General features: G+C 43.3%; 2 protein-coding genes and 1 pseudogene across 2 annotated transcripts in view; 1 reads left to right on the forward strand and 2 right to left on the reverse strand.

Moving 5' to 3' along the window:
* Window positions 1–27,336, forward strand: part of LOC120043725 (gastrula zinc finger protein XlCGF57.1-like) — a 714,153-nt gene that overhangs the window by 282,589 nt on the left and 404,228 nt on the right. The window lies entirely within an intron of this gene.
* On the reverse strand, window positions 285–18,383 carry LOC120043717 (annotated as a pseudogene).
* On the reverse strand, window positions 19,474–23,020 carry LOC120043723 (zinc finger protein 501-like). Its single transcript, XM_038988285.1, has 2 exons — window positions 22,438–23,020; window positions 19,474–22,032 (listed from the first exon to the last, which is right to left on the reverse strand). The coding sequence occupies exons 1-2, from the start codon at window positions 22,646–22,648 to the stop codon at window positions 20,810–20,812; spliced, it is 1,434 nt and encodes a 477-aa protein (XP_038844213.1). The 5' UTR covers window positions 22,649–23,020; the 3' UTR covers window positions 19,474–20,809.

Below are 27,336 nucleotides of genomic sequence, written 5' to 3' on the forward strand. Positions count from 1 at the left end.
GACTGATTAAAGCTCTTCCCACACTGATCACAGCTATAAGGTTTCTCTCCAGTGTGTGTTCGCCGGTGTCTAGTCAGGGTGGAACCTGAAGCAAAGCTCTTCCCACACTGACCACAGATATAAGGTTTCTCTCCAGTGTGTGTTCGCCGGTGTCTAGTCAGGGTGGAACCTGAAGCAAAGCTCTTCCCACACTGATCACAGCTATAAGGCTTCTCTCCAGTGTGTGTTCGCTGGTGTATAGTCAGGGTTGAAGCTAGAGCAAAGGTCTTCCCACACTGATCACAGCTATAAGGCTTCTCTCTAGTGTGTGTTTGATGGTGTGCAGTCAGGGTGGAAGCTAGAGCAAAGCTCATCCCACACTGATCACAGCTATGAGGCTTATCTCCTGTGTGTAGTCGCTGGTGTGTAGTCAGGGAGGAAACTGCAACAAAGCTCTTCCCACTGATCACAGCTATAAGGCTTCTCTCCAGTGTGTGTTCGGTGGTGTGCATTGAGGGTGGAAGCTAGAGCAAAGCTCATCCCACACTGATAACAGCTAAAAGGCTTCTCTCCAGTGTGTGTTCGGTGGTGTGCAGTCAGGGTGGAAGCTAGAGCAAAGCTCTTCCCACACTGATCACAGCTATAAGGCTTCTTTCCAGTGTGTGTTCGCTGGTGTGAATTCAGGTTATCTGATTGAGCAAAGCTCTTTCCACACTGACCACAGCTATAAGGCTTCTCTCCAGTGTGTATGCGCTGGTGTCTAGTTAGTTTTTCTGATCGAGCAAAGCTCTTCCCACACTGATCACAGCTATAAGGCTTCTCTCCTGTGTGTATTCGCTGGTGTATAGTTAGTTTTTTCTGATACAGCAAAGCTCTTCCCACACTGATCACAGCTAAAAGGCTTCTCTCCAGTGTGTGTTCGCTGGTGTACAGTCAGGGAGGAAACTACAGTAAAGCTCTTCCCACACTGACCACAGCTATAAGGCTTCTCTCCTGTGTGTACACGCTGGTGTATGGTTAGGTGTTCTGATAAAGCAAAGCTCTTCCCACACTGATCACAGCTATAAGGCTTCTCTCCAGTGTGTGTTCGCTGGTGTACAGTCAGGGAGGAAACTACAGTAAAGCTCTTCCCACACTGACCACAGCTATAAGGCTTCTCTCCAGTGTGTATGCGCTGGTGTGTAGTTAGTTTTTCTGATCGAGCAAAGCTCTTCCCACACTGATCACAGCTATAAGGCTTCTCGCCAGTGTGTGTTCGCTGGTGTGTAGTCAGGTGGCCTGAATTATTGAAGCTCTTTCCACACTGATCACAGCTATAAGGCTTCTCGCCAGTGTGTGTTCGCTGGTGTGTAGTCAGGTTGCATGACTGATTGAAGCTCTTTCCACAATGATCACAGCTATAAGGCTTCTCGCCAGTGTGTGTTCGCTGGTGTGTAGTCAGGTGGCATGACTGATTGAAGCTCTTTCCACACTGATCACAGCTATAAGGCTTCTCTCCAGTGTGTACACGCTGGTGTATGGTTAAGGCTCCTGCACTAACAAAGCTTTTCCCACAATCAAGACAGAGGTAAGGCTTCTCCCCTTCATGAATTCTTACATTAGATTTGAAGGTGTTAGATGCAGCAAAACTCTTCCCACACTGATCACAGTGAATAATGAAGCCACTCTTGCTTGTGAAACTCTTCCCACAGTCAGAGCAGCAGTGGTGATGTTTCTTCCCTGTACGTCCCTGCTGGTGTTTCTTGAGATGTTCTGATCTGGAGACACTCTTCTCTGTCTCGTCAGCAACAGGATGTTGTTGAGGCTCCCCAGATGATAAGCCCCTTCCACTGAGAGAACAACGGTGTGTGTCCCCTGTGAAACAAAGACATTGAATAACTAGGTTTTGGAAATACAGGTCCATAAATAGTGTTATTTTTGTAAAAATTATTTGTTATTTAGCCGACGCTCTTATCCAGAGCGACTTACAGGAGAATTTAGGGTTAAGTACCTTGCTCAAGAGCACAGACAGATGGTTTTACCTAGTTGGCTCAGAGATTCAAACCAGCAACCTTGCGATTACTGGCATTAACCACTAGGCTACCTGCCTCCCTCTTCAATAAATACACTCTATGGCCAGTTTATTAGGAACACGCTCCTCCGTTCACAAAACTGAATCGACAATTTACTGCCCACTGAGTGTATATTGTTTATCAATCAATTAACAGAAGTTACAGAAGCAGATTGTAGTCTCATCCACCCCCCCATTGTTCTTACTTGATGAAATCAAATCTCCATCTCCCTCCTCGTGTCCTTCTCTCACAGTTCCACTCTGCCCTGGTGTTTTCCTGCAGTCGACCAGCCGCACAGACACCCTCTTCAGATCCAGCAGTAAGGCGCTACCGGGAGAGTTGTGACCAGGGGACTCTGGCAGGTTGGAGGGTGACGGACTAGCTCTGTTCTGGTGACCACAGGAAGTAAAGTACATAGAATATCATTAGACCAAACATTTGATTACTTTAGCCATGCATTCTTATAATACCTCCTTTCTCCTGAAGTGTGTAATCATTCACTACTTTCCACAGATGTACAGTTTAAGAAACAGTCCGTTTTTTAAAATGTCAGTCTCATAGTTTCAGTATTCTTATACAGTACATACATAGAAGTAACCATCAGATATAGGGGTATTGTAACATGTAGTAGAAGCCTACAGTAAAAAGGTATTGGTGTAGCCTGGTGAGATTTCTGCCCCATGCAACATTGCTCAAGATCCACTTTTCTATATGACGTATTACTGTAACAGCATCCTCATCTAAAATCATCAGCTTACAGCGTATCAACAACATCAAATTACATTTTATTTGTCACATACACATGGTTAGCAGATGTTAATGCGAGTGTAGTGAAATGCTTGTGCTTCTAGTTCCGACCACCATGCAGTAATATCTAACAAGTGTTGTATTGTTACATATAGGGACAGATATAATACTATAGAGCAAAGACATATGTACATTAGACCACAAGAGGAGAAGGCGACTCTTGAGTGCATTTGCCATTCTGGAAAGAACAGGAAACCAAAGATTAACAGACATAAGTGAATGGCCACAGGCTGGAAAGAACAGGAAACCAAAGATTAACAGACATAAGTATATTACTCAAGGCCATAAGTGCTTAGGGTAAGATAGACATATATTATTTTTAGGACACAAAAGGATCCTGTCACCATTATAATTTAATCAAGAGCGGATATAGGCATTATTGGGCATGAACAAGCAGGAAGCCTGAACTGAAAGATAATGGTGGCAGATGACCTGAGGGAAGTAACTTCATTAACATGTGGGATGGACTCATATGCTGTGTGTGTATAAATACAGAGCCAGTGCTCTGGGAAAGTGTGTGTTCCGCGGACCATCTTTGCTTCTGATATACTTGTATTAAAAGCCTATATTGAATTCACAAGTTCTTGTAAGTGTTATATTTTGAAACGATTATCCACCACACAAGTAATCTAACAATTTCACAACAACTACCTTATACACACAAGTGTAAAGGAATGAATAAGAATATGTACATAAAAATATATGGATGAGCGATGACCGAACGGCATAGGCAAGATGCAGTAGATGGTACAGTGTACAGTATATACATATGAGATGAGTAATGTAGGGTATGTAAACATTATATAAAAAGTGGCATTGTTTAAAGTGGCTAGTGATACATTTATTACATCCATTTTTTTATTTTTAAAGTGACTAGAGATTTGAGTGGCAGCAGCCACTCAATGTTAGCGATGGCTGTATAACAGTCTGATGGCCTTGAGATAGAAGCTGTTTTTCAGTCTCTCAGTCCCAGCTTTGATGCACCTGTACTGACCTCGCCTTCTGGATGATAGCGGGGTGAACAGGCAGTGGCTCGGGTGGTTGTTGTCCTTGATGATCTTTTTGGCCTTCCTGTGACATCGGGTGGTGTAGGTGTCCTGGAGGGCAGGTAGTTTGCCCCCGGTGATGCGTTGTGCAGACCTCACTACCCTCTGGAGAGCCTTACGGTTGTGGGCGGAGCAGTTGCCGTACCAGACGGTGATACAGCCCAACAGGATGCTCTCGATTGTGCATCTGTAAAAGTTTGTGAGTGTTTTTGGTGACGCTGTTGCGCCTTCTTCACCACGCTGTCTGTGTGGGTGGACCATTTCAGTTAGTCTATGATGTGAATGCCGAGGAACTTAAAACGTTTCACCTTCTCCACTGCTGTCCCGTCGATGTGGATAGGGGGGTGCTCCCCTTGTTGTTTTCTGATCATCTCTTTTATTTTCCTGACACCACACTCCGAGGGCCCTCACCTCCTCTCTGTAGACTGTCTTGTCGTTGTTGGTAATCAAGCCTACCACTGTAGTGTCGTCTGCAAACCTGATGATTGAGTTGGAGGCGTGCATGGCCACACAGTCATGGGTGAACAGGGAATACAGGAGAGGGCTGAGAACGCACCCTTGTGGGGCCCCAGTGTTGAGGATCAGCGGGGTGGAGATGTTGTTCCCTACCCTCACCACCTGGGGGCGGCCCACCAGGAAGTCCAGGACCCAGTTGCACAGGGCGGGGTCGAGACCCAGGGTCTCGAGCTTAATGGAGGGTACTATGGTGTTAAATGCTGAGCTGTAGTCGATGAACAGCATTCTTACATAGGTTTTCCTCTTGTCCAGAGGGGTTAGGACAGTGTAGAGTGATTGCGATTGCGTCGTCTGTGGACCTATTGGGGCAGTAAGCAAATTGGAGTGGGTCTAAGGTGTCAGGTAGGGTGGACATGATATGATCCTTGGCTAGTGTCTCAAAGCACTTCATGATGACGGAAGTGAGTGCAACGGGGCGATAGTCATTTAGCTCAGTTACCTTAGCTTTCTTGGGAACAGGAACAGTGGTGGCCCTCTTGAAGCATGTGGGAACAGCAGACTGGGATAAGCATTGATTGAATATGTCCATAAACACGCCAGCCAGCTGGTCTGCGCATGCTCTGAGGACGCGGCTAGGGATGCCGTCTGGGCCGGCAGCCTTGCGAGGGTTAACACGTTTAAATGTTTTACTCACGTTGGCTGCGGTGAAGGAGAACCCGTAGGTTTTGGTAGCGGGCTGTGTCGGTGGTAATGTATTGTCCTCAAAGCCAGCAAAGAAGTTGTTTACCTTGTCTGCGAGCAAGACATCGTGTTCCGTGATAGGGCTGGTTTTCTTTTTGTAGTCCGTGATTGACTGTAGACCCTGCCACATACCTCTCGTGTCTGAGCTGTTGAATTGCGACTCTACTTTGTCTTTATACTGACGCTTAGCTTGTTTGATTGCCTTGCGGAGGGAATAGCTACACTGTTTGTATTCGGTCATGTTTCCGGTCGCCTTGCCCTTATTTAAAGCAGTGGTTCGCGCTTTCAGTTTTGCGCGAATGCTGCCATCAATCCACAGTTTCTGGTTGGGGAAGGTTTAATTAGTCGCTGTGGGGACCTGCTAATAAACTCGCTCACCGAATCAGCGTAATCATCAATGTTATTGTCCGACGCTATGCGGAACATATCCCAGTCCACGTGATCGAAGCAGTCTTGAAACGTGGAATCAGATTTGTCGGACCAGCGTTGAACAGACCTGAGCACGGGCGTTTCCTGTTTTAGTTTCTGTCTATAGGCTGGGAGCAACAAAATGGAGTCGTGGTCAGATTTTTCATAAGGAGGGCGGGGGAGGGTTTTGTATGCGTCGCGGAAGTTAAGAGTAACAATGATCCAGGATTTTGCCAGCCCGGGTTGCGCATTCGATACGCTGGTCAAATTTAGGGAGCCTTGTTTTCAAATTAGCCTTGTTAAAATCCCCAGCTACAATAAATGCAGCCTCAGGATATGTGGTTTCCAGTTTACATAGAGTCCAATGAGGTTCTTTCAGGGCCGTCAATGTGTCTGCTTGGGGGGGGGATATACACGACTGTGATTATAATCAAAGAGAATTATCTTGGTAGATAATGCGGTCGGCATTTGATTGTAAGGAATTCTAGGTCAGGTGAACAAAAGGACACCCCCACCCTTCTTCTTACCAGAGAGACGTTTGTTTCAGTCAGCGTGATGTGTGAAGAAACCAGGTGGCTGTACCGACTCTGATAACGTATCCCGAGTCAGCCATGTTTCCGTGAAACAAAGAACGTTACAATCTCTGATGTCTCTCTGAAAGGCAACCCTTGCTCGGATTTCGTCTACCTTGTTGTCAAGAGACTGGACATTGGCGAGTAGTATACTCGGGAGCGGTGCGCCCGTCTACGGAGCCTGACCAGAAGACCGCTTCGTCTGCCCCTTCTGCGGCGCCGTTGTTTTGGGTCGCCAGCTGGGATCCGATCCATTGTCCTGGGTGGTGGACCAAACAGAGGATCCGCTTCGGGAAAGTCGTATTCCTGGTCGTAATGTTGGTAAGTTGACGTTGCTCTTATATCCAACAGTTCTTCCCGGCTGTATGTAATAAAACTTCAGATTTCCTGAGGTAACAATGTAAGAAATAATACATAAAAAAACAAAATACTGCATAGTTTCCTAAGATTGCGAAGCGAGGCAGCCATCTCTGTCGGCGCCGGAACATTCAGATAATGAGTGGAATAAACTATAATTTACCAGCCAAGTATTTCAGCAGTACATTGTACACTACACCATCATTTGAAATGGTATTACAAAGTGACCCACTTTGCCGTACTGGCTGAAGAAGGGTGATGTAGTATTTACAGCCATATCCATAAATTATTTGGTTTTACCTTAACCCTAAATTAAATGAATGTCAACTTTTTGTCACGAATCCCGTTTCCTGAGTCGGTTTTTTGCATGTGTTCTGTCCTGGAGTGTTTGTTCCGGCGTCCTGGAACGCACCCTGTCTGGTTGCCGGGCAATGTAGCCAGTTGGGAGTTTTGATTACCCGCACCTGTATCCCATCAGCTATCTGCACACCTGATCCTGATCATCATCTCTCCTCTTCATAAGCCCGGACCTGACATCCATTCCCTGCCGGATCGTTAGCCATGAACAGTATGTTGTGCCATAGTATCAGCCTCAAGTTGGATAGAATTTGTTTTTTTGTTTTTTTACGTATTGCTTGCCTTAAACTTACCTCCGTTTGTTTTGTCTTCAGTTACTCACCCGGATCATTTACCCCATTCCCGCCTGGTCGTCGGAGGATTCCGCTACCCCATTGGATTCACCTATTTACTCCCATCAACTCACCACCGCTGCCCGCTACGCCACCTGGATATATCTACCCATTCACATTCACTTGTAAATAAATACTCACCTTCTTCCTACTCTCCTTGTCCTGGTCTGCTTCTGGGTTCGATTTTGAAAGATCGTGACAGAACGATCCGGCCAAGGATGAACCCAGCGGACCTGGACTCCGTTTGCCATGCAATTACCCAGCAGGGGAAGACATTGGGACAACACAAGACGGCGCTACAGGAGATAGCGGGTTCAATCCAGAACTTATCTGCTAGCTTGACACAAATCCAGGATCAGCTCAGTTTGCCGGCGATTCATTCACCACCTGTTTCACCCATCTCACCTGCCGTGTCTGGAGCGGTTTCCTTCCGTGAACCCAAGGTACCGACGCCTGATAAATATGAAGGGGATTTGGGAAGATGCCGTTCGTTTCATATGCAGTGTGGGTTAGTGTTTGATCTGCAGCCCCATTCTTACGCCACTGAGAAGGCTAGGATAGCCTTTGTTATTGAACTGCTGCGTGGAAGAGCTCTGGAATGGGCTTCAGCCGTTTGGGAACGACAGAGGACCTGCATGGCTTCATACCAGGAGTTCACAGGAGAGATGAGAACGCTTTTTGACCATCCAGTCCGAGGTAAGGACGCAGCTAAACGTTTGTTCACTCTTCGCCAAGGAGCTCGCAGTGTGGCAGACTTTATGATCGAGTTCAGGACATTGGCTGTGGAGAGTGGTTGGAATGAGGAGTCACTACAAGCGGCTTTTTACCAGGGGTTGTCGGAGCAACTCAAGGACGAGCTGATATCCTATCCAGAGCCTAGTGACCTAGACAGCTTGGTCACTTTATCTATTCGGGTCAATAATAGAGTCCGAGAGAGAAGGAGGGATAAGCAGTGGGGCCCATCCAATCAATCAGCAACTCGGGTACCATTCGGTTCAGGAAGTGAACCAGAACGTATTGATCGTTATTCCCCACACGGGATTAGTGGAGGGGTCTTGCCACCAGATTCTGAACCAATGCAAGTGGGGCGACACGGGCTAACTAAGGAGGAGCGCCAATGTAGACGTGAGACCAACAGCTGTTTCTACTGTGGTAGCTCGGGACATTACATCTCCGCTTGTCCACAGCGGCCGTTAAACTGCCCGGCTCGCTAGTTTCGGGAGGAATTTTAGCGAGCCAGTTTCAACCTCTCAAGGATCCTGTCAGACCCCGTTTTCCTGCGACCCTTATGAATAAGGATCAGAGCTTAGAGATGAACGCTTTTATCGATTCAGGTGCCGATGGCAGCTTTATTGATGCCGACTTGGTGGAACAGCTGGGGCTTTCCAAGGAGCAATTGCCAGAAGCCATTGAAGCAACCACTCTGAACGGCAGTAGTCTGGCACGGATCACTATGAGGACTGAACCGGTTAAGATGTTGGTGTCGGGGAATCATTCAGAGTTTATCTCCTTCTTCATTCTGTCCTCGCCCCATGTTCCTCTGGTTCTTGGTTACCCCTGGCTGAAGGAACACAATCCCTCGTTTGATTGGGTGACGGGTAAGGTAACTAGTTGGAGCATTGAGTGTCATGCTAACTGCCTTAGGACTGCCTGTTCTCCTGCTGTTTCCAGTCAGGTCAGTGACTCTGCTCCTCCTGATTTGTCCCTGGTTCCAGAAACATATCACGAGTGGGGTGAAGTATTCAGTAAACAGAAGGCTCTGTCCCTTCCTCCCCACCGACCTTATGACTGTGCGATTAATCTGTTTCCTGGAGCTGCCTTTCCCAAGGGACGGTTATACAGTATCTCTCGACCTGAACGTGAGGCCTTGGAGACCTACATCAAGGAGTCTCTAGCTGCAGGTCTCATTCGGCCCTCGTCATCACCTCTGGGAGCAGGATTTTGTTTTGTGAGCAAGAAGGATGGCTCTCTTCGACCGTGTATTGATTATCGGGGTTTGAATGATATTACGGTCAAGAACAAGTATCCCCTGCCCTTGATGAGCTCGGCTTTCGATTCCTTACAGGGTGCTACGGTTTTTACGAAGCTTGATTTACGTAATGCTTATCATTTGGTTCGGATCAAAGAGGGGGACGAGTGGTTGACTGGGTTCAATACTCCGATGGGACATTTTGAGTACCAGGTGATGCCGTTTGGACTGACCAACGCTCCTGCTGTGTTCCAAAGTATGGTGAATGACGTTCTGAGAGATATGATTGGTATTTTTGTGTTCGTTTACCTGGATGATATCCTCATCTTCTCGAAGGAGCTTTCTAGCCACGTTCAGCATGTCAAGCAGGTCCTGCAGCGGTTATTGGAGAACCGTCTGTTCGTGAAGGCTGAGAAGTGTGATTTTCACGCCCACACGACGTCCTTCCTCGGGTACATCATCTCCAGGGGAGAGATCAAGATGGACCAAGAGAAGGTTCGGGCGGTTCGGGATTGGGCCCAGCCCGGTACGAGATTGCAGCTCCAGAGATTCCTGGGGTTTGCGAACTTCTATCGGAGGTTTATCCGTGATTACAGCCAGGTGGCCGCCCCTTTAACTGCCCTGACGTCTTGCACCAGAAAATTCTGTTGGACTCCTGAGGCAGACCGAGCATTTCTGGACTTGAAGAGCCGATTCACCAACGCCCCGATTCTCTCTCAACCTGACACTTCCCGTCAGTTTGTGGTTGAGGTGGACGCGTCTGATGTGGGGGTGGGCGCCATCCTGTCCCAGCGTAGCTCCACTGACGGTAAACTCCATCCCTGCGCCTTCTACTCTTGTCGTCTTTCTTCAGCTGAAAGAAACTACGATGTGGGTAACCGGGAGCTTCTCGCTGTGAAGCTTGCCTTGGAGGAGTGGCGTCACTGGTTGGAGGGAGCGGAGCAACCGTTTGTGGTCTGGACTGACCACAAGAATCTGGCTTACGTGCAATCGGCTAAACGTCTCAACTCCCGTCAGGCCAGGTGGGCTTTGTTTTTTGCACGCTTCAATTTTCCCCTGACGTTCCGACCTGGGTCGAAGAACGGGAAGGCGGACGCCCTGTCCCGGATGTTCTCCAAGACGGAGGAGAGTGGGGCCAAGACTGAGACGATTCTTCCCCAGAATGTTGTCGTGGGAGCCGTTACATGGAGGATTGAGGAGGATGTGATGGCGGCCCTTCAGACGCAGCCCGGGCCCGGTAACGGTCCACCCGGTCGGTTGTTCGTGCCTGAGTCGGTCCGTTCTGCTGTCCTTCAGTGGTCCCACGCCAGCAAGATAGCTTGTCACCCTGGCGTTGCTCGGACTATGGCGCTACGGCGCAGACGATTTTGGTGGCCTGCTATGGGAGAAGATACCCGGAGGTTTGTTGCCGCTTGTCCTGTTTGTGCGCAGAATAAGAGTACCAATCGGCCCAGCTCTGGGCTTCTTCATCCTCTACCTATTCCACCGGCGACCTTGGTCGCATCTGGCCCTGGACTTTGTCACGGGGTTGCCCTCTTCTGTTGGTAACACGGTTATTCTGACCATTGTGGACAGATTCAGCAAGTTTGCTCACTTTGTCCCCCTCTCCAAGCTGCCTTCTGCCACTGAGACGTCCGAGATCCTGGTTAGGGAGGTTTTCAGGGTCCACGGGTTGCCCTGTGACATTGTTTCTGACCGTGGTCCTCAGTTTACCTCTGCTGTCTGGAGATCCTTCTGTTTGGCCATTGGAGCTACAGTCAGTCTCACTTCTGGATTTCACCCCCAATCTAATGGTCAGGCGGAGAGAGCCAACCAGAAGATGGAGTCCACGCTGCGCTGTCTTGTTTCCTCTGATCCCACCTCTTGGTCCTCTCAATTACCCTGGGTCGAGTATGCCCATAATACTCTCCCTTCATCTGCTACTGGGATGTCTCCCTTCCAGTGCCTGTACGGTTACCAACCTCCCTTGTTTCCTTCTCAGGAGAGGGATCTCTCGGTTCCCTCTGTCCAGACCCACATTCGTCGTTGCCACCGGACCTGGCATCGGGCCAGGAAGGCTCTCCTTAGAGTTTCTGACCGGTATCAGATCCAGGCGAATCGTCGCCGTATTCCTGCCCCCGCTTATACGGTCGGAGATAAGGTTTGGTTGGCTACACGGGATCTTCCTCTACGGACTGAGTCGAGGAAATTGTCACCGAAGTTCATTGGTCCGTTTGTAGTGGAGAGAATCATTAATCCTGTTGTGGTCCGACTCAAGTTGCCTGCAACACTTAGAGTACATCCCACCTTTCATGTCTCCTGCCTCAAGCCGGTTCACCTCAGTCCTCTGTTGCCCCCTCCTCCTCGTCCTCCTCCTCCTCGGATGATCGGAGGTGGTCCTGTCTACACGGTGCGCCGCATCATGGACTCCAGACAGCGGGGTCGAGGGTACCAGTATTTAGTGGATTGGGAAGGATATGGTCCTGAGGAGAGGAGTTGGATTCCTCGGCGTCAGATACTTGACGATGACCTGCTTCGTGACTTTTACCGCCTCCACCCTGGCGCTCCGGGTAGTCCGCCCGGTGGCGTTCGTCGGAGGGGGGGGTACTGTCACGAATCCCGTTTCCTGAGTCGGTTTTTTGCATGTGTTCTGTCCTGGAGTGTTTGTTCCGGCGTCCTGGAACGCACCCTGTCTGGTTGCCGGGCAATGTAGCCAGTTGGGAGTTTTGATTACCCGCACCTGTATCCCATCAGCTATCTGCACACCTGGTCCTGATCATCATCTCTCCTCTTCATAAGCCCGGACCTGACATCCATTCCCTGCCGGATCGTTAGCCATGAACAGTATGTTGTGCCATAGTATCAGCCTCAAGTTGGATAGAATTTGTTTTTTTGTTTTTTTACGTATTGCTTGCCTTAAACTTACCTCCGTTTGTTTTGTCTTCAGTTACTCACCCGGATCATTTACCCCATTCCCGCCTGGTCGTCGGAGGATTCCGCTACCCCATTGGATTCACCTATTTACTCCCATCAACTCACCACCGCTGCCCGCTACGCCACCTGGATATATCTACCCATTCACATTCACTTGTAAATAAATACTCACCTTCTTCCTACTCTCCTTGTCCTGGTCTGCTTCTGGGTTCGATTTTGAAAGATCGTGACACTTTTATACAGTTTTCAAACTGTATGTAAACTCACTATACAATTTTGGTTTCGTAGTTCAGTTTTTAGCAATTTGATTAAATGATAGTTAAATGAATTGTTAACAAATGACAGGAAAATATTTTCAAAAGTAATCAATATGTTTTATACCAGTCATTTCCTTTCAAATCAGTGAATGGAAGTGAAAAAGTGCACACTTTAGGAGGATGGAAAGACAATTAGGGATTCGGTAACATAGTATCTAGGTAGAAGTGGAGCTAGCGTGAGGGCCATGTGTGCTAAAAAAACAAAAAATACATATAAGCCTACCAAAAAACAAACAAAAACATTATGTAACACTATAAAGAAATTGCTCCACCATTTCCTGGTTGCTACATTATTTATAGTTCGCCTAATTTCAGTTTGTGACAAAACAAGCAAGTCTAGTGTATAGAATCATTGCAGCATCTAAACTGCTTTTAAATATATTTTCCATAACCCAAACTATTGTATTTTCAGCTGTTCGAAGCTTGTGTACAAAACCAAAAGTAAAAAGAATACAAATCAGTTTGTCACACATGAAATCAATCAATCATTAGTTAATTTCATCACACAGACGAGTCATTCATGCTTTGAAATGCAATCAAGCATTTTAGTTTTAAAACAAAGTAACAAAGGGAGCTTGGAATAATTAGCCTAAACAATAACTAAATGGCAATTCACTAACTGTTTTTAGTCTTTGCTGTAATAAAAGCTTAATATATTGTTCTTTAGAATAGACTCTGGTACACTTATAGCTGATTTTAGTTGACTTTATTCAAAGACATAGGGTGTCTATATATGGGAAAAATACACGTTGACATTTCAACCAATCGACTGGTCGAAAAAACAGACTACTCTCGGTCGACCAAGATATTTTTAGCCAGGGACTTGCATAACTCCAAATACAGGTGTGCCAAGCTTGTAGTGTCATACCCAAGACTCGACGCTGTAATCGCTGCCAAAGGTGCTTCAAAGTACTGAGTAAAGGGTCAGAATACTAAATAAAGTATATTTATTTTTTATACATTTGCAAAAATGTCAAAAACCTGTTTTCACTTTGTCATTATGGGGAATAGTGTGTTGATTGATGAGTCAATAAACATTAAATTAATTTTAGAATAAGGCTGTAACGTAACAAAATGTGGGAAAAAAGTGAAGGGGGTCGGAATACTTTCCAAATGCACTGTAGCTACCATAACGTGACCATTTGATTGAAAAAACATCGTATTGACTAAGTTTGTAGCTCCAACAGATTCTCACTTCCACCAGATTCTCACTTCCACGTGCACATTGTCGTCCATTAGCAACCAACGACGAGCTCCTTTTTTGTAGCATTTCTGACATCTTTTCAGCCGGATCTGGTCTGCTAAATGACTTAAATGTAATGTAAATGGATCTCCGAGTTATATTCAAACGGGTCAGCAACAATACAGTTACTATTAGCTAAAATTTGCTTATTTGCCCAACGTCCAGCAGCTAGCCTCTGTAGCTAGTGTGGGGTTTTATAAAGGTTTTTTGACATGCTTAACTAACTATAAGCTAGTAGGTCTTCTTATGCATTAAAGTTTGAATTGCTGAACCTGCATTTTCCATTGTTCTCACTTTTACCAGTGCTCAGGGCCTAACCATGAATATCAGCCTGAAATGTGTGTGTGTTAAAAAGGGCACTGTGGGCGCTGTACTGTGTGACTGAGACTGTGCTAATCTTAGAGAGACACAGAAGGGGGTGAATCATGAGACTGCTGACTGTGGTGTACAATGGACTATAACCCAATACTATAACAAATGTGATTAGCAACTGTATTAAATGTGATTGGATGTTGACAAACTGTTGGTCTGGGCGCCTGGGTGTCTGTGTGTGTGTGCTGGAAGTAACAGTTAGCTCAGATAAGAAGCTGGGAAGCTGTAGTTAGCCTTGAGCAAGAACAGTGGACATTGTATAACAGGTGTGAATAGCTCAGACAATATTACAGAGCTGTCTGACCCCAGTCTTTGGGGTGAAGGAGCGTAATCTACACAGCAACAGCGTCGGGACATCACATGCGCTAAGGGGCTAGGACTAGCTTAAGCGCCAACACCAACGATAGGCTGGGTGAGTCTAAACCACGCCCAGTCTCTACTCTGACAGGCCGGCTCGGAAGTGGGAACTATCTCTGTCATGAGTATTTATTATAATGTCTTTGTCAGTAACAAGTGTCTTCTCTGTTACCACCCTGCGGGGTGGTGCAGTGGACCCGTATATACAAAAAATGCATTTGACATTTATTAACTTTTGAATTAAACAATTATTTTAATCAAGTTCAGTTGTCCTATTGTTCCTATCTCAGTTGAACTTACGCAACCCTAACACTAGCTAGGTAACACCAGTCAGCTGAAAGCTAGCTAGCTAATGAACGGGCAAAGAAAGGTAGCTAGCTATATTTGTTTATGGGAGGTTTGATACACATATAACAAAGCCATTCGGCAGGTAAAGCCAGACAACAGCTGACCTAGACACATAAGGAAGCTCATGATAGCTAATTCACTCCCAAATGCCAGTCCTACATTTATCCACTAAACATAGCTAGCTAGCTAACTACATCAGTTCAAAACCAACACAAAACGTTGGGCAAATTGCCATGCTGCTAGCTTACAATGCATGCAATGCAATTGGCTTTTGCAACACTAGCTAGTTCTATAGTCCAAGCTATGGTAAGAGCTAGGCATTTGACAGGCTTCATTCTTTTTACAGCTTCGATCTGGATGGAGGACTAGCCCATGTGTAGGATATTTGTCAACAACTCTGCAGTGCACGCTGTTCCAGCTGTGTGGTGCTTGGGTTGGGGAACGGGGCTAATCCCCCGAAACCACCGAGATAAAGTTGGTTTTATATTCGGACATTCGACAAAAGCCATTTAAATTCACCATTTGTCACAGAAACATCAAACTATGTATGATGTATTCTATAAATGTCTAACATACGTTTACAACATTGGTTTCGAGGAAAAATTCAAGGTTTGATTTGATAGAAATACATAATATATCAAATGCCATTTAAAGCGGTATAAATGAATAACGTTTTCACTGATTATGACAGAATCATCAAACTAGGTATGATTTATTCTATAAATGTTTAGTATACTTTTACAACCTTTGTTTGGAGGAAACATTCCAGTTTTGATTTGATAGAGGGCATGTAGTCTGTCTATATTTATATATTACCATGGGTATTGAAAGATACTAGAGGGTGGATAACAAAAAATCCACTAATATAAGAAGTGGACAGTACATGTTTTGTTGTTGGGCTAAATGTTTACATTATGATTTGTCTCTGAACTGTATGCGAACCCCTCTGCAATCTACTGGCACTAATCATTAAAACCTAGGACTTCAACCAGGCATAAAAATGTGGTCTTTGCATCATCCAGAGAAAACTGAAGGTCATCTGACCAACTGGGTTTGTCTTTGTGTAATATAACAGTAGGCTCATGTAGTTTCATCCTTTAAGACATTTAGAAGTATGAAACTTTGTCTTGAAACTTTATTGTAATGTTTGATATTACAACATTAAAGTGTGATACCTTTTTTCCCAAAATGTCTGCCTTTATGACTATACGATTTATATTGCATGAATACTCAACGATGATTAACTTCTGTCAGGGTTGTGGTCAAATGCATGTCATTTAAAGTCAATTTAGCAATTGAACAAAAATCCAATTCAATTTGAAAATGTTCTTGATTGCAAAAGCATGTAACATAATTTGGGTATTCCAGAACTGTAATTTACATGTAAATAAACATAACCCTGTTTTATGTTTTTAATACTGCAGATAGAATGCTCTGTGTGCCAGAGATGGTACCATTCAGCTTGTCTGGGGATGACAAAGAAGGACTTCAACAAAGCCAAAATAGAAAATGATTGGAAGGGAACTCTTTGCTGTTAAATTAGAGACATATAAATAAATAACTGTTGTGCCTTTTAACTACTTTAAAATGTGGAACTGTTGCACTAAAAATGCAAACATTGTTTTGGCATACAATTTAAGATTGTAAACATTGTCTGACTTCATATAGAACAAATTGCACTTGAAATTAACATTTCTTTAAAGTTATTGCAAATAAATGCATATTTTTCACTTTTTTCTGCGACAATCACTGAATTAGTTATTGAATTATTCATCTTTAATATATATATTTGAGATTTTATGTATTTCTATCAAATCAAAAGTGGAATTATTCCTCAAAACAAAGGTTGTGTTTGTGTATGCTTGACATTTGTAGAATAAATCATATCTAGTTTGATGATTCTGTGACAAATGGTGAATTAGTTATTGATTTATACCGCTTTAAATGGCTTTTGGCGAATGTCTGTTGAATGCCCGAATATAAAACCACCTTTACCGCGGTCCCGAAACCCTGATTATATAAATCTATAGGATGCACAACTGCAACACTTTTAGGCTAGAGGCAAGCTGTAAAAGGCACAAGGAGGATAAGCCTCTATTGTACATGGGGATTTCTTTGTTTAGTATCAATGGCTGAGTTATATGACCTTAAGGTACACAACCTTTAATTCAATGACAACCATTTTCCTTAGCTTTCAATGGGAAGTGAGACCGTCACAATTAATTGAGCTATTCACCTAGTGAAAGCTGGAGACAATTACCTTTGACTATCCATGGTCAATTCTAAACATACTTCAACAGTTAGTTCAAAACTGATTTTAGCTATTAGAGTGCAAACGCCAACAGACTGTATATTCTCATTTTAATCTGACGTCTAGAATTTGTAACAGAAATTCTGAATCCAGATGTCTTTGTTCCAATGTTTTTTCAAGTTCAAATGTAAAAAACTATATATCAAAACTATTTTATTTTAGACATATATGATATTGGGATTACTCTGAACATCACACATGGACATTTCCTATGGCCGGATATGGAATCATTCAATTTCCTGAGATATGTGACACCATATTTTCTCTCTTCATGTTGACAAATACTGACTGTATACATTGCATATCTGTGTTTCCTCAGCACATTCAAGACATGAAGCTTCTCTTGTTTGAGCTCCATATATTAATCTTGATATGCTGAAAATAAGGAGAATTTCTGAGTTTTCCAGCAAAGGCTCAATAATTAGACAAATATTAAATTCATTATTTTATTCAAATAATTTCTGAATTCCCTCCTGATATCATACATGGTATGGCCAGATATTGACTCATTATATATCATGAGATGGGCCTATGAGGACATCTTATTTTCTCAATATGATGACAAATACTGACAGTAGGCCTACATGGTATATTTTCTCAGCACATACAATGCATATGCTCTTGACTGAGGTCTACATCAGGATCTTGATATGCTAAATAAGGACCATTTCTGATGCTTATTTGCGCTGAGAACACGCTCAATAATTTGACTAATATTAACTCCATACCATTCTTCGACACTAGCTATAATTGTTGTATTACCTCTGCTTAAAGACCCGGGAAAACACAAGCTAAAAGCACCATAACTGGTAGCCTGGCAACAATAATCACCTATTTTCAACTGCCTTTTTAATTTGGGCGCCACAAATTAGTGTGTAAACGGTGTGTGTGGTCAAACTGACACCTCAAAGAAGTTAACCGGTGCCTTCAAAGCCTCTCAATGGCCAATATATAGCATCAGCAATCCAGGGTTTATATACATCACTGGTGTTGCCGATGCCTAATTATTTCTCCCTGGTTCTGACTTGACCTGCCGGTTGAACATTGCCTTGTATCATCAATCTGTGTGCGATGAGCTAGTAGGCTACTTGGCTGAAATTACCACCATGGTTTCTTTTGTCCTGCTGTTCAAATCGAACTCATGGATGTGGAAGATCACACGTGAAAACTGGACCTAGATATTTTATACACCACAATAGGTATACTATTAATAAAAGTCAACCAAACTTACCCGATCCATCGTGGAAGCTGACGTTACTGTATTCTTTCAAAAAAAAAAAAAAAAAAACGACACTAAATGTGTACGCTACCGTTACTTTCTTTGTCACAACGTTCAGATAAAGAAAAGCTTGACCACAACTTTATAAATATCAAAACTCCATTTAAGTTGTGACAAATGAACGTCTCATGTAGACTAATCTTACATTAGAAACATCCTGCAAAAGCCTGTGAAATGTATTTGGATTGAAAACTCGATAGAAGACAGTAACAAAGTACTTCCTGTTGATGCTTTTCAGCTTCTTCTGTGGTGTTTAAGAGATGCCGCCACCTACTGTACATAGTCATCAAGACTTCTCTTCAAGTGGGTGAGGCGGTTTAGGGAGTCATTATGCTAGAAAATACTTTTGTATTATATCATGAATCTATTTAAACTGTACATTACATGTTTCACTGTTTTAGAATCATCCTGAATGATAGTAAATGCATTATGTCCACGTGTGGTTGTATTGTTTTTATATTTGCAAATAAAATCACAAATCTAAGGTATTTATAGAAACAACAAAAACATCTTGGTTAGAGAAATTCTTTGCTATTGTCTTTCAAATTAGCTCATGGCTAGATGCCTTTATAGGGCGTGTAGCGGTTCTCTGAATGGAAGACGGAAAAGCGTCCCGCCATGGGCTTAAAGCGGTCTTAGGGGTGCAGACTAAGAAACTTCTATTCGATCAAATAAACCTCACATAGCAAATAAGCCATTCGTTTTTTGATTGACCAAATTCAACACATTTTCATTGACCTCCACACAAAAACTCCTTGCCTGGTGGAGCGATAAAGCGTCACCTGCTGGAGGGCGACAGATTTTCCCTCGAGTTGGGCCCCTCTCTTTGCCTCTTCTTCTCTGACAACGTTCTCTTCGAGCGTCCACATATTTTTTATTGGCTGAGGCCCAGTAAGTGTCCTCGTAAATAAATACCGATTAGCGCTGCGCCATCCTTGCGGTGAAACAGTAAAGTCCGATGTATGTTCAATCCGACATCTGCAGTGGCCATACAGCATTTACGATGCAACCTTGGCAGAAGTCAGGACATTCATACTTGCTGCGCTTAACGGAGCAGAGCTGTTGTGAAGGAAGGGGTCTTCTTCTTCTTTGGTATTATGACGGTCTGCAAACAATTGTTATAGATGCACGACTCCAAATGATTTGCCTATTTATCAGCCTACTATTCCGTAATGAATAGAAATAATGATAACAGGGCAGAAATTCCTTACACTTTCTGTATATGTTCATACAAGTGACCACAGGAAACTTCTTTGATCAGAGGTTAGTTTGTTTAATAAGGTTTGCAACCCGGAGTTTACACTTACAGCAATTTACAAACAAGACACTCAGTTCTCAAGATGGTGTTTTCTCTTTTTATCCCCTACTATGGTTCACCCCGCCCAGGGTGACATCCCTTAACTTGAATACAATATAAACTAATAATGAATAGTTGCTAATACCAAAGATGTTTCTGCTAGGCGGAGTTTAGCTTATTGTTATTTGCAGTTTCCCAATCCTCCTTCCTCTTGCCCGACCGAGCCCCCTGTCTCTATGACTATAAGAACTACAGATTAATTGTTAATTTAAAAAATATTAAATCAATGCATGTGTCTATAACTGCGTGCTTGTTTGTGTAAGAGTACAAGTGCATAGGTTTGTGTGTGTGGGTTTGTAATTGGTGGAGGGTGGTATGTGCATTAACATTGGTGAAGTAACACATTAAACATTGGTTTAGGTGTTATTACATGATCGGTTGAAGTTATTACGTTATTAATTTAAAAAAGTTGTTACCTGATACCAATAACTTATTACATTAAGTGGAAAAGGTTATTACGACAACAATTCAACATTTTATCAGATAAACCAACAAGATATTACATTTACCGGTTTTATTACATTATAAATCTAAAAGTTATTACATTAACCGTTGTTACAAGACACAGTTTACATAGTTCTTGCCTTGAACTCATGGAAATAATTATCCAATATATTATGGATTAGATTTAGGATAATTTTAATCAATACAGATTTATAAAATACACAATTTAAGTGATAACTTCTTGTTTAGAAGATAATGGATTGAATGTATTGATCAATTGAATACATGAATATACACCTATTGTTGAAACATTATTCTACATAATGACATTTCATAATAATAGTATCATGAGTATATGGAAGAATATACAACTATCAACATCCCTCCCACACACACACACAGGTTCCCTATAACATTTCCTATGATAACATTTATCCATTTAGATCAATGTGTGATATTACATAGACACAGGGGAGACCTGATCCTAGATCAGAGCTGCATATTATGCTCCAGAGGTTACCATGGTGATCAGACTGAGGCAACTGTTTAAGAATGGGAGATGGATATGACTGTTCACTGGATGTTTTCTACTGATCCTTTATTTAGGGATCTGGAACCGGTGCCAGAAGGGAGGGAGATGAAATACAGCAAGTTTGTGCTTTCTGGTGTTTTCTCATTGCCCCTAAATTAACAAAGCTCTTCCCACCTAGACAGACATAAGGTTCCTTCTCCAGTGTGTGTTCACTGGTGTGAATAAAGGGTCCATAATTGACTGAAACAATTCTCACACTGATCACAGATATAAGGCTTCTTTCTCACCAGCGTGTGTTAGCTTGTGTGATTTCAGGGTCCTTGACTGATTAAAGCTCTTCCCACACTGATCACAGATATAAGGCTTCTCTCCAGTGTGTGTTCGCTGGTGTGCAGTCAGGGTGGAAGCTAGAGCAAAGGTCTTCCCACACTGATCACAGCTATAAGGCTTCTCTCCTGTGTGTACACGCTGGTGTATGGTTAGGTGTTCTGATAAAGCAAAGCTCTTTCCACACTGACCACAGCTATAAGGCTTCTCTCCAGTGTGTGTTGCCTGGTGTCTAATCAGGGAGGAAACTACAGAAAAGCTCATTCCACACTGATCACAGCTATAAGGTTTCTCTCCTGTGTGTGTTCGCTGGTGTACATTCCGGTATACTGATTGAGAAAAGCTCTTCCCACACTGACCACAGCTATAAGGCTTCTCTCCTGTGTGTGTTCGCTGGTGTAAATTCCGGTTTACTGATTGAGAAAAGCTCTTCCCACACTGACCACAGCTATAAGGCTTCTCCCCTGTGTGTATTCGCTGGTGTACAGTTAGTTTTTCTGATACAGCAAAGCTCTTCCCACACTGACCACAGCTATGAGGCTTCTCTCCTGTGTGTATTCGCTGGTGTCTAGTTAGTTTTCCTGATACAGCAAAGCTCTTTCCACACTGATCACAGCTATAAGGCTTCTCTCCAGTGTGTGTTCGCAGGTGTACAGTCAGGGTGGAAGCTACATCAAAGCTCTTCCCACATAGACAAAGATGAGGTCTCTCTCCAGTGTGTATTAGCTGGTGTCTAGTCAGGGAGGAAGCTTGAGGAAAGCTCTTCCCACACTGATCACAGCTATAAGGCTTCTCTCTAGTGTGTACACGCTGGTGTATGGTTAAGGCTCCTGCACTAACAAAACTTTTCCCACAATCAAGGCAGAGGTAAGGCTTCTCCCCTGTATGAATTCTTACATTAGATTTGAAGGTGTTAGATGCAGCAAAACTCTTCCCACACTGATCACAGTGAATAATGAAGCCACTCTGGCTTGTGAAACTCTTCCCACAGTCAGAGCAGCAGTAGTGATGTTTCTTCCCTGTACGTCCCTGCTGGTGTTTCTTGAGATGTTCTGATCTGGAGACACTCTTCTCTGTCTCGTCAGCAACATGATGTTGTTGAGGCTCCCCAGATGATAAGCCCCTCCCACTGAGAGAACAACGGTACGGTGTTTCCCCTGTAAAACAATAACATTAAATAACTAGGTTTTGGAAATATAAGTCCATAAATAATATACATGTTTTTTATTTTTAAAAATCTGTTATTTAGCAGACGCTCTTATCCAGAGTGACTTACAGGAGCAATCAGGGTTAAGTACCTTGCTCAAGAGCACAGACAGATGTTTTACCTAATTGGCTCAGAGATTCAAACCAGCAACCTTGCGAATACTGGCATTAACCACTAGGCTACCTGCCTCCCTCTTTAATAAATACTCTATGGCCAGTTTATTAGGAACACGATCCTCCGTTCACGAAACTGAATCGACAATTTACTGTCCACTGAGTGTATACTGTTTATCAATCAATTAACAGAAGTTACAGAAGCAGATTGTAGTCTCATCCACCCCCCCCATTGTTCTTACTTGATGAAATCAAATCTCCATCTCCCTCCTCGTGTCCTTCTCTCACAGTTCCACTCTGCCCTGGTGTTTTCCTGCAGTCGACCAGCCGCACAGACACCCTCTTCAGATCCAGCAGTAAGGCGCTACCAGGAGAGTTGTGACCAGGGGACTCCGGCAGGTTGGAGGGGGACGGGCTAGCTCTGTCCTGGTGACCACAGGAAGTATTGTACATAGAATATCATTAGACCAATTTGTTTTATTACTTTAGTCCAAATCTCTGATTGATGGCTGCATCCTTATAATACCTCCTTTCTCCTGAAGTGTGTCATCGTTCATTACTTTCCACAAATGTCTTGTATATTTCACTTTGGCAAATTTTTCAAAATGGAATTGGAATATTTTTTACAAAATGTAAAAACGTATAAAACTTGATGGTAGAACAAAGAGCAGAACCGAATCGAAAAGCTCCACCCCCCCTTTCAAGATACGGGCCGAATGTCGCCTCCCCTTCCAACGTGTGAAAGATGGTAACACCTGCTAAATCATGGTTTGTTCAAATAACCAATGATGAAAAACCTAAACACCAGAACTACTGCTGCTCGTTATCCCACTTGGAGCATGTTGAGAAAAATGTCAGTCTTACAGTTTCAGTATCCTTATACAGTACATACGTAGAAGAAACCATCAGATATAGGGGTATTGTGGCATGTAGTAGAAACCTACAGTAAAAAGGTATTGGTGTAGCCTGGTGAGATTTCTGCCCCATGCAACATTGTTCAAGATCCACTTTTCTATGTGACTTGTTACTGTAACAGCAGCCACATCTAAAAATCAACAACATTCAGATAATGAGTGGAATAAACTGTAATTTCACACCCAAGTATTTCTACACCATCATTTCAAATTTCATTTTTTTTTTTAAATACTGTACGTAAACTTGACACTTTATAATTTTGCTTTCGTAATTCAGTTTTTAGCAGTTTGATTAAATTATAGTTAAATGTATTGTTAACAAATGACAGGAACATCATTGTACTTACAGTTACGAAAATCTACAACATATTTATGAAAATTGTACCAAAGAGAAAAAAAACGGCATTGGATTGGTGGAGTCATGGGCTAGTGGGAGAATCCACCATATGTTTAATAACAGACATTTCCTTTCAAATCAGTTAAGGGATAGTGAACAAATGCACAGTTAGGGAGGACAGAAAGATAACTAGGGATTCTCATATCGTCTGAGATTCCCAAAGATTGGAAAGCTGCCGCGGTCATCCCCCTCTTCAAAGGGGGTGACACTCTAGACGCAAACTGCTACAGACCTATATCTATCCTACCCTGTCTTTCTAAGGTCTTCGAAAGCCAAGTTAACAAACAGATTACCGACCCTTTCGAATCCCACCGTACCTTCTCCACTATGCAATCTGGTTTCAGAGCTGGTCATGGGTTGACCTCAGCCACGCTCAAGGTACTAAACGACATCATAACCGCCATCGATAAGAGACATTACTGTGCAGCCGTATTCATCGACCTGGCCAAGGCTTTCGACTCTGTCGATCACCACATTCTTATTGGCAGACTCGACAGCCTTGGTTTTTCAAATGACTGCCTCGCCTGGTTTACCAACTACTTCTCTGATAGAGTTCAGTGTGTCAAATCGGAGGGCCTGTTGTCCGGACCTCTGGCAGTCTCTATGGGTGTGCCACAGGGTTAAATTCTCGGGCCGACTCTCTTCTCTGTATACATCAGTGATGTTGCTCTTGCTGCTGGTGATTCTCTGATCCACCTCTACGCAGACAACACCATTCTGTATACTTCTGGCCCCTCTTTGGACACTGTGTTAACTAACCTCCAGACGAGCTTGAATGCCCTACAACTCTCCTTCCGTGGCCTCCAACTGCTCTTAAACGCAAGTAAAACTAAATGCATGCTATTCAATCGATCACTGCCCGCACCTGCTTGCCCGTCCAGCATCACAGCTGAATATGAAAGAGGTTTTAATACAACAGATGAAAACTGATTGGTGGTCCAACCTAAAGTCTGATACACTGTCAGATCTCTTTATGGTCCAGCTGTCCTCTCCAGAGATCAGGGAGTATGATCCGATAAAAGCTGTGATGCTGTGGCACCAGGACTCTGTCAGGAGCAGGAGGCCAGACTTCATGGACCGTGCAAAGAGGGTGATTGTGGTAGAGAGTGAGGAGTCTGAGGTTTAAGTTGATTACAATTAGTAAGCATCTGATAGGTTTACAAAACCTTCAAATTTACTTTTGTTTGATCCTTAAGTACATTTAATAGCAAATACTTCAGTAGAATTTTGAGTTCAAGACTTCTTCAGTTGTATTCACTACTCTGGACGGCTCTGACTTAGAATAGGTGGACATCTACAAATACCTGGGTGTCTTGTTAGACTGTAAACTCTCCTTCCAGACTCACATAAAACATCTCCAATCCAAAATTAAATCTAGAATCGGCTTCCTATATCACAACAAAGCATCCTTCACTCATGCTGCCAAACATACCCTCGTAAAACTGACCATCCTACCGATCCTCGACTTCGGTGATGTCATCTATAAAATAGCCTCCAACACTCTACTCAACAAACTGGTGCAGTTTATCACAGTGCCATCCGTTTTGTCAACAAAGCCCCATACACTACCCACCATTGCGACCTGTACGCTCTCGTTAGTTGGCCCTCGCTTCATACTCGTCGCCAAACCCACTGGCTACAGGTTATCTACAAGTCTCTGCTAGGTAAAGCCCCGCCTTATCTCAGCTCACTGGTCACCATAGCAGCACCACTCGTAGCACGCGCTTCAGCAGGTATATCTCACTGGTCACCCCCAAAGCCAATTCCTCCTTTGGTCGTCTTTCCTTCCAGTTCTCTGCTGCCAATGACTGGAACAAACTGCAAAAACCTCTGAAGCTGGAGACTCATATCTCCCTCACTAGCTTTAAGCACCAGCTGTCAGAGCAGCTCACAGATCACTGCACCTGTACATAGACCATCTGTAAATAGCCCATCTATCTACCTACCTCATCCCATACTGTATTTATTTATTTATTTATCTTGCTCCTTTGCACCCCAGTATCTCTACTTGCACATTCATCTTCTGCACATCTACAATTCCAGTGTTTAATTGCTATATTGTAATTACTTCGCCACCATGGCCTATTTATTGCCTTAACTTACCTCATTTGCACTCACTGTATATAGACTTTTTGTTTTCTTTTTTTCTACTGTATTATTGACTGTATGTTTGTTTATTCCATGTGTAACTCTGTGTTGTTGTATGTGTCGGATTGCTTTGCTTTATCTTGGCCAGGTCGCAGTTGCAAATGAGAACTTGTTCTCAACTAGCCTACCTGGTTAAATATAGGTGAATTATATATTTTTTTTTAATAAAAAAATAATCCTTAACATATTATGTAGGCAGAAGTGGAGCTTGCGTGAGGGCCTGTTCCTGCAGATACAAAGAAACATGATGTAGACCTACCATTATTTAACACTATAAAATATTATGTAACACCATAAAACATGCAACACTATAATGACATATTTAACACTATAAAACATATGATTAAATTAAATGCTGGAATTGGTCTGAGCTGTTGTTGCTTATTTTATAAAGCAAAGTACCCTACAGCTGTCTGTCACTAAACCTCCTTGAGGGGACCCCTGGGACTGGTTGGCTGCAGGTGGGGGAAGGACCAGGGTCTTCACAATGATTTATTTATTGAGTTTAATAGTTTAAATTAAGTTAACACACTGCTTTAATACTTACGAGACCATCGTGATTAATTGACCAAATGATTTTGTCTTGCAGTAATGTGGTCCCTGCCTGCATTTCCTTAAACCTTCGTTTTAGCAATGCATGCTACTGAGAAGAAAAAAATATTTCGTAACATATTCACTTGCCCCCATTAGCCCCCACCCCTAGAGCTGCACCACTGGAATGGCCGTGCATGGCAGAGTTGTTGACAAATATCCAACACATGGGCTAGTCCAGCATCCAGATCGGAGCTGTAAAAACAGTCAAGCCGGTCAATTGGCAAAGTACTTAGTTTGGCACTGTTGATCTGCACAGATTTAGATTAAAATGTTTAATTAGACAGGAGAAGGAGCATATTTTAATTTATTCTGGATGTTTGAAAAGGAGTTTGTTCTGATGCTAGCCAGCATGCATTTGCTCACTGCAGTGCACAACGTGCTGTTTACGTGTATTTGTTTTCTCCGCTACAGTTTGAGTGGTGTCTTGCCTGACAGTGAAATATGGCTAGCTCTAAATATAGCTTGGTCTATGGAGTAGCTAGCTAGCGAGTGTTGCAAAAGTCTATTGCATTGCATGCATTGTAAGGTAGCAGCATGTCAATTTGATTTTGAACGGATGCAGCTATGTTTTCTGCAAAAATATAGGACTGTCATTTGGATGTGAACTAGCTATCGTTATGAACTAGCTATCGTTAGCCAGCTTCTGCGTCGATGTCAGCTATTGTTGTCTGGATCAGGACAATGGCTGAAGTTGTTGTTTGTGTAACAAACCTTCCATAAACCATTACAGCTAGCTACCTTTCTTTGCCTGTAGGTTAGCTAGCTAGCAGCTTTCAGTTGACTGGTGTTAGCTAGCTACAGAGGCTAGCTGGACTTTGGACAAGCAAGCTAATGTTAGCTAATAGCTGCAGTATTGTTGCCAAGCATCCAAGTTGCTGACCAGGTTAGATAGATTTGGCTGAAAAGATGTTAGCATTGTCAGAAATGCTACAAAAAAGGTAGCACATTGTTGGGTCTTAATGGACAGAAATGTGCACGTGAGAGTGATAAATGATCAAATGTAATAAAACCTGTTCCACCCAAAAAGTTATTCAAACTTTTTAATTCCAATCATCACTTTATGGAAGCTATAGTGCCATTTTAATCCG

The sequence above is a fragment of the Salvelinus namaycush genome, chromosome 3 (assembly GCF_016432855.1).
Source record: "Salvelinus namaycush isolate Seneca chromosome 3, SaNama_1.0, whole genome shotgun sequence".
Lineage (NCBI taxonomy): Eukaryota > Metazoa > Chordata > Actinopteri > Salmoniformes > Salmonidae > Salvelinus > Salvelinus namaycush.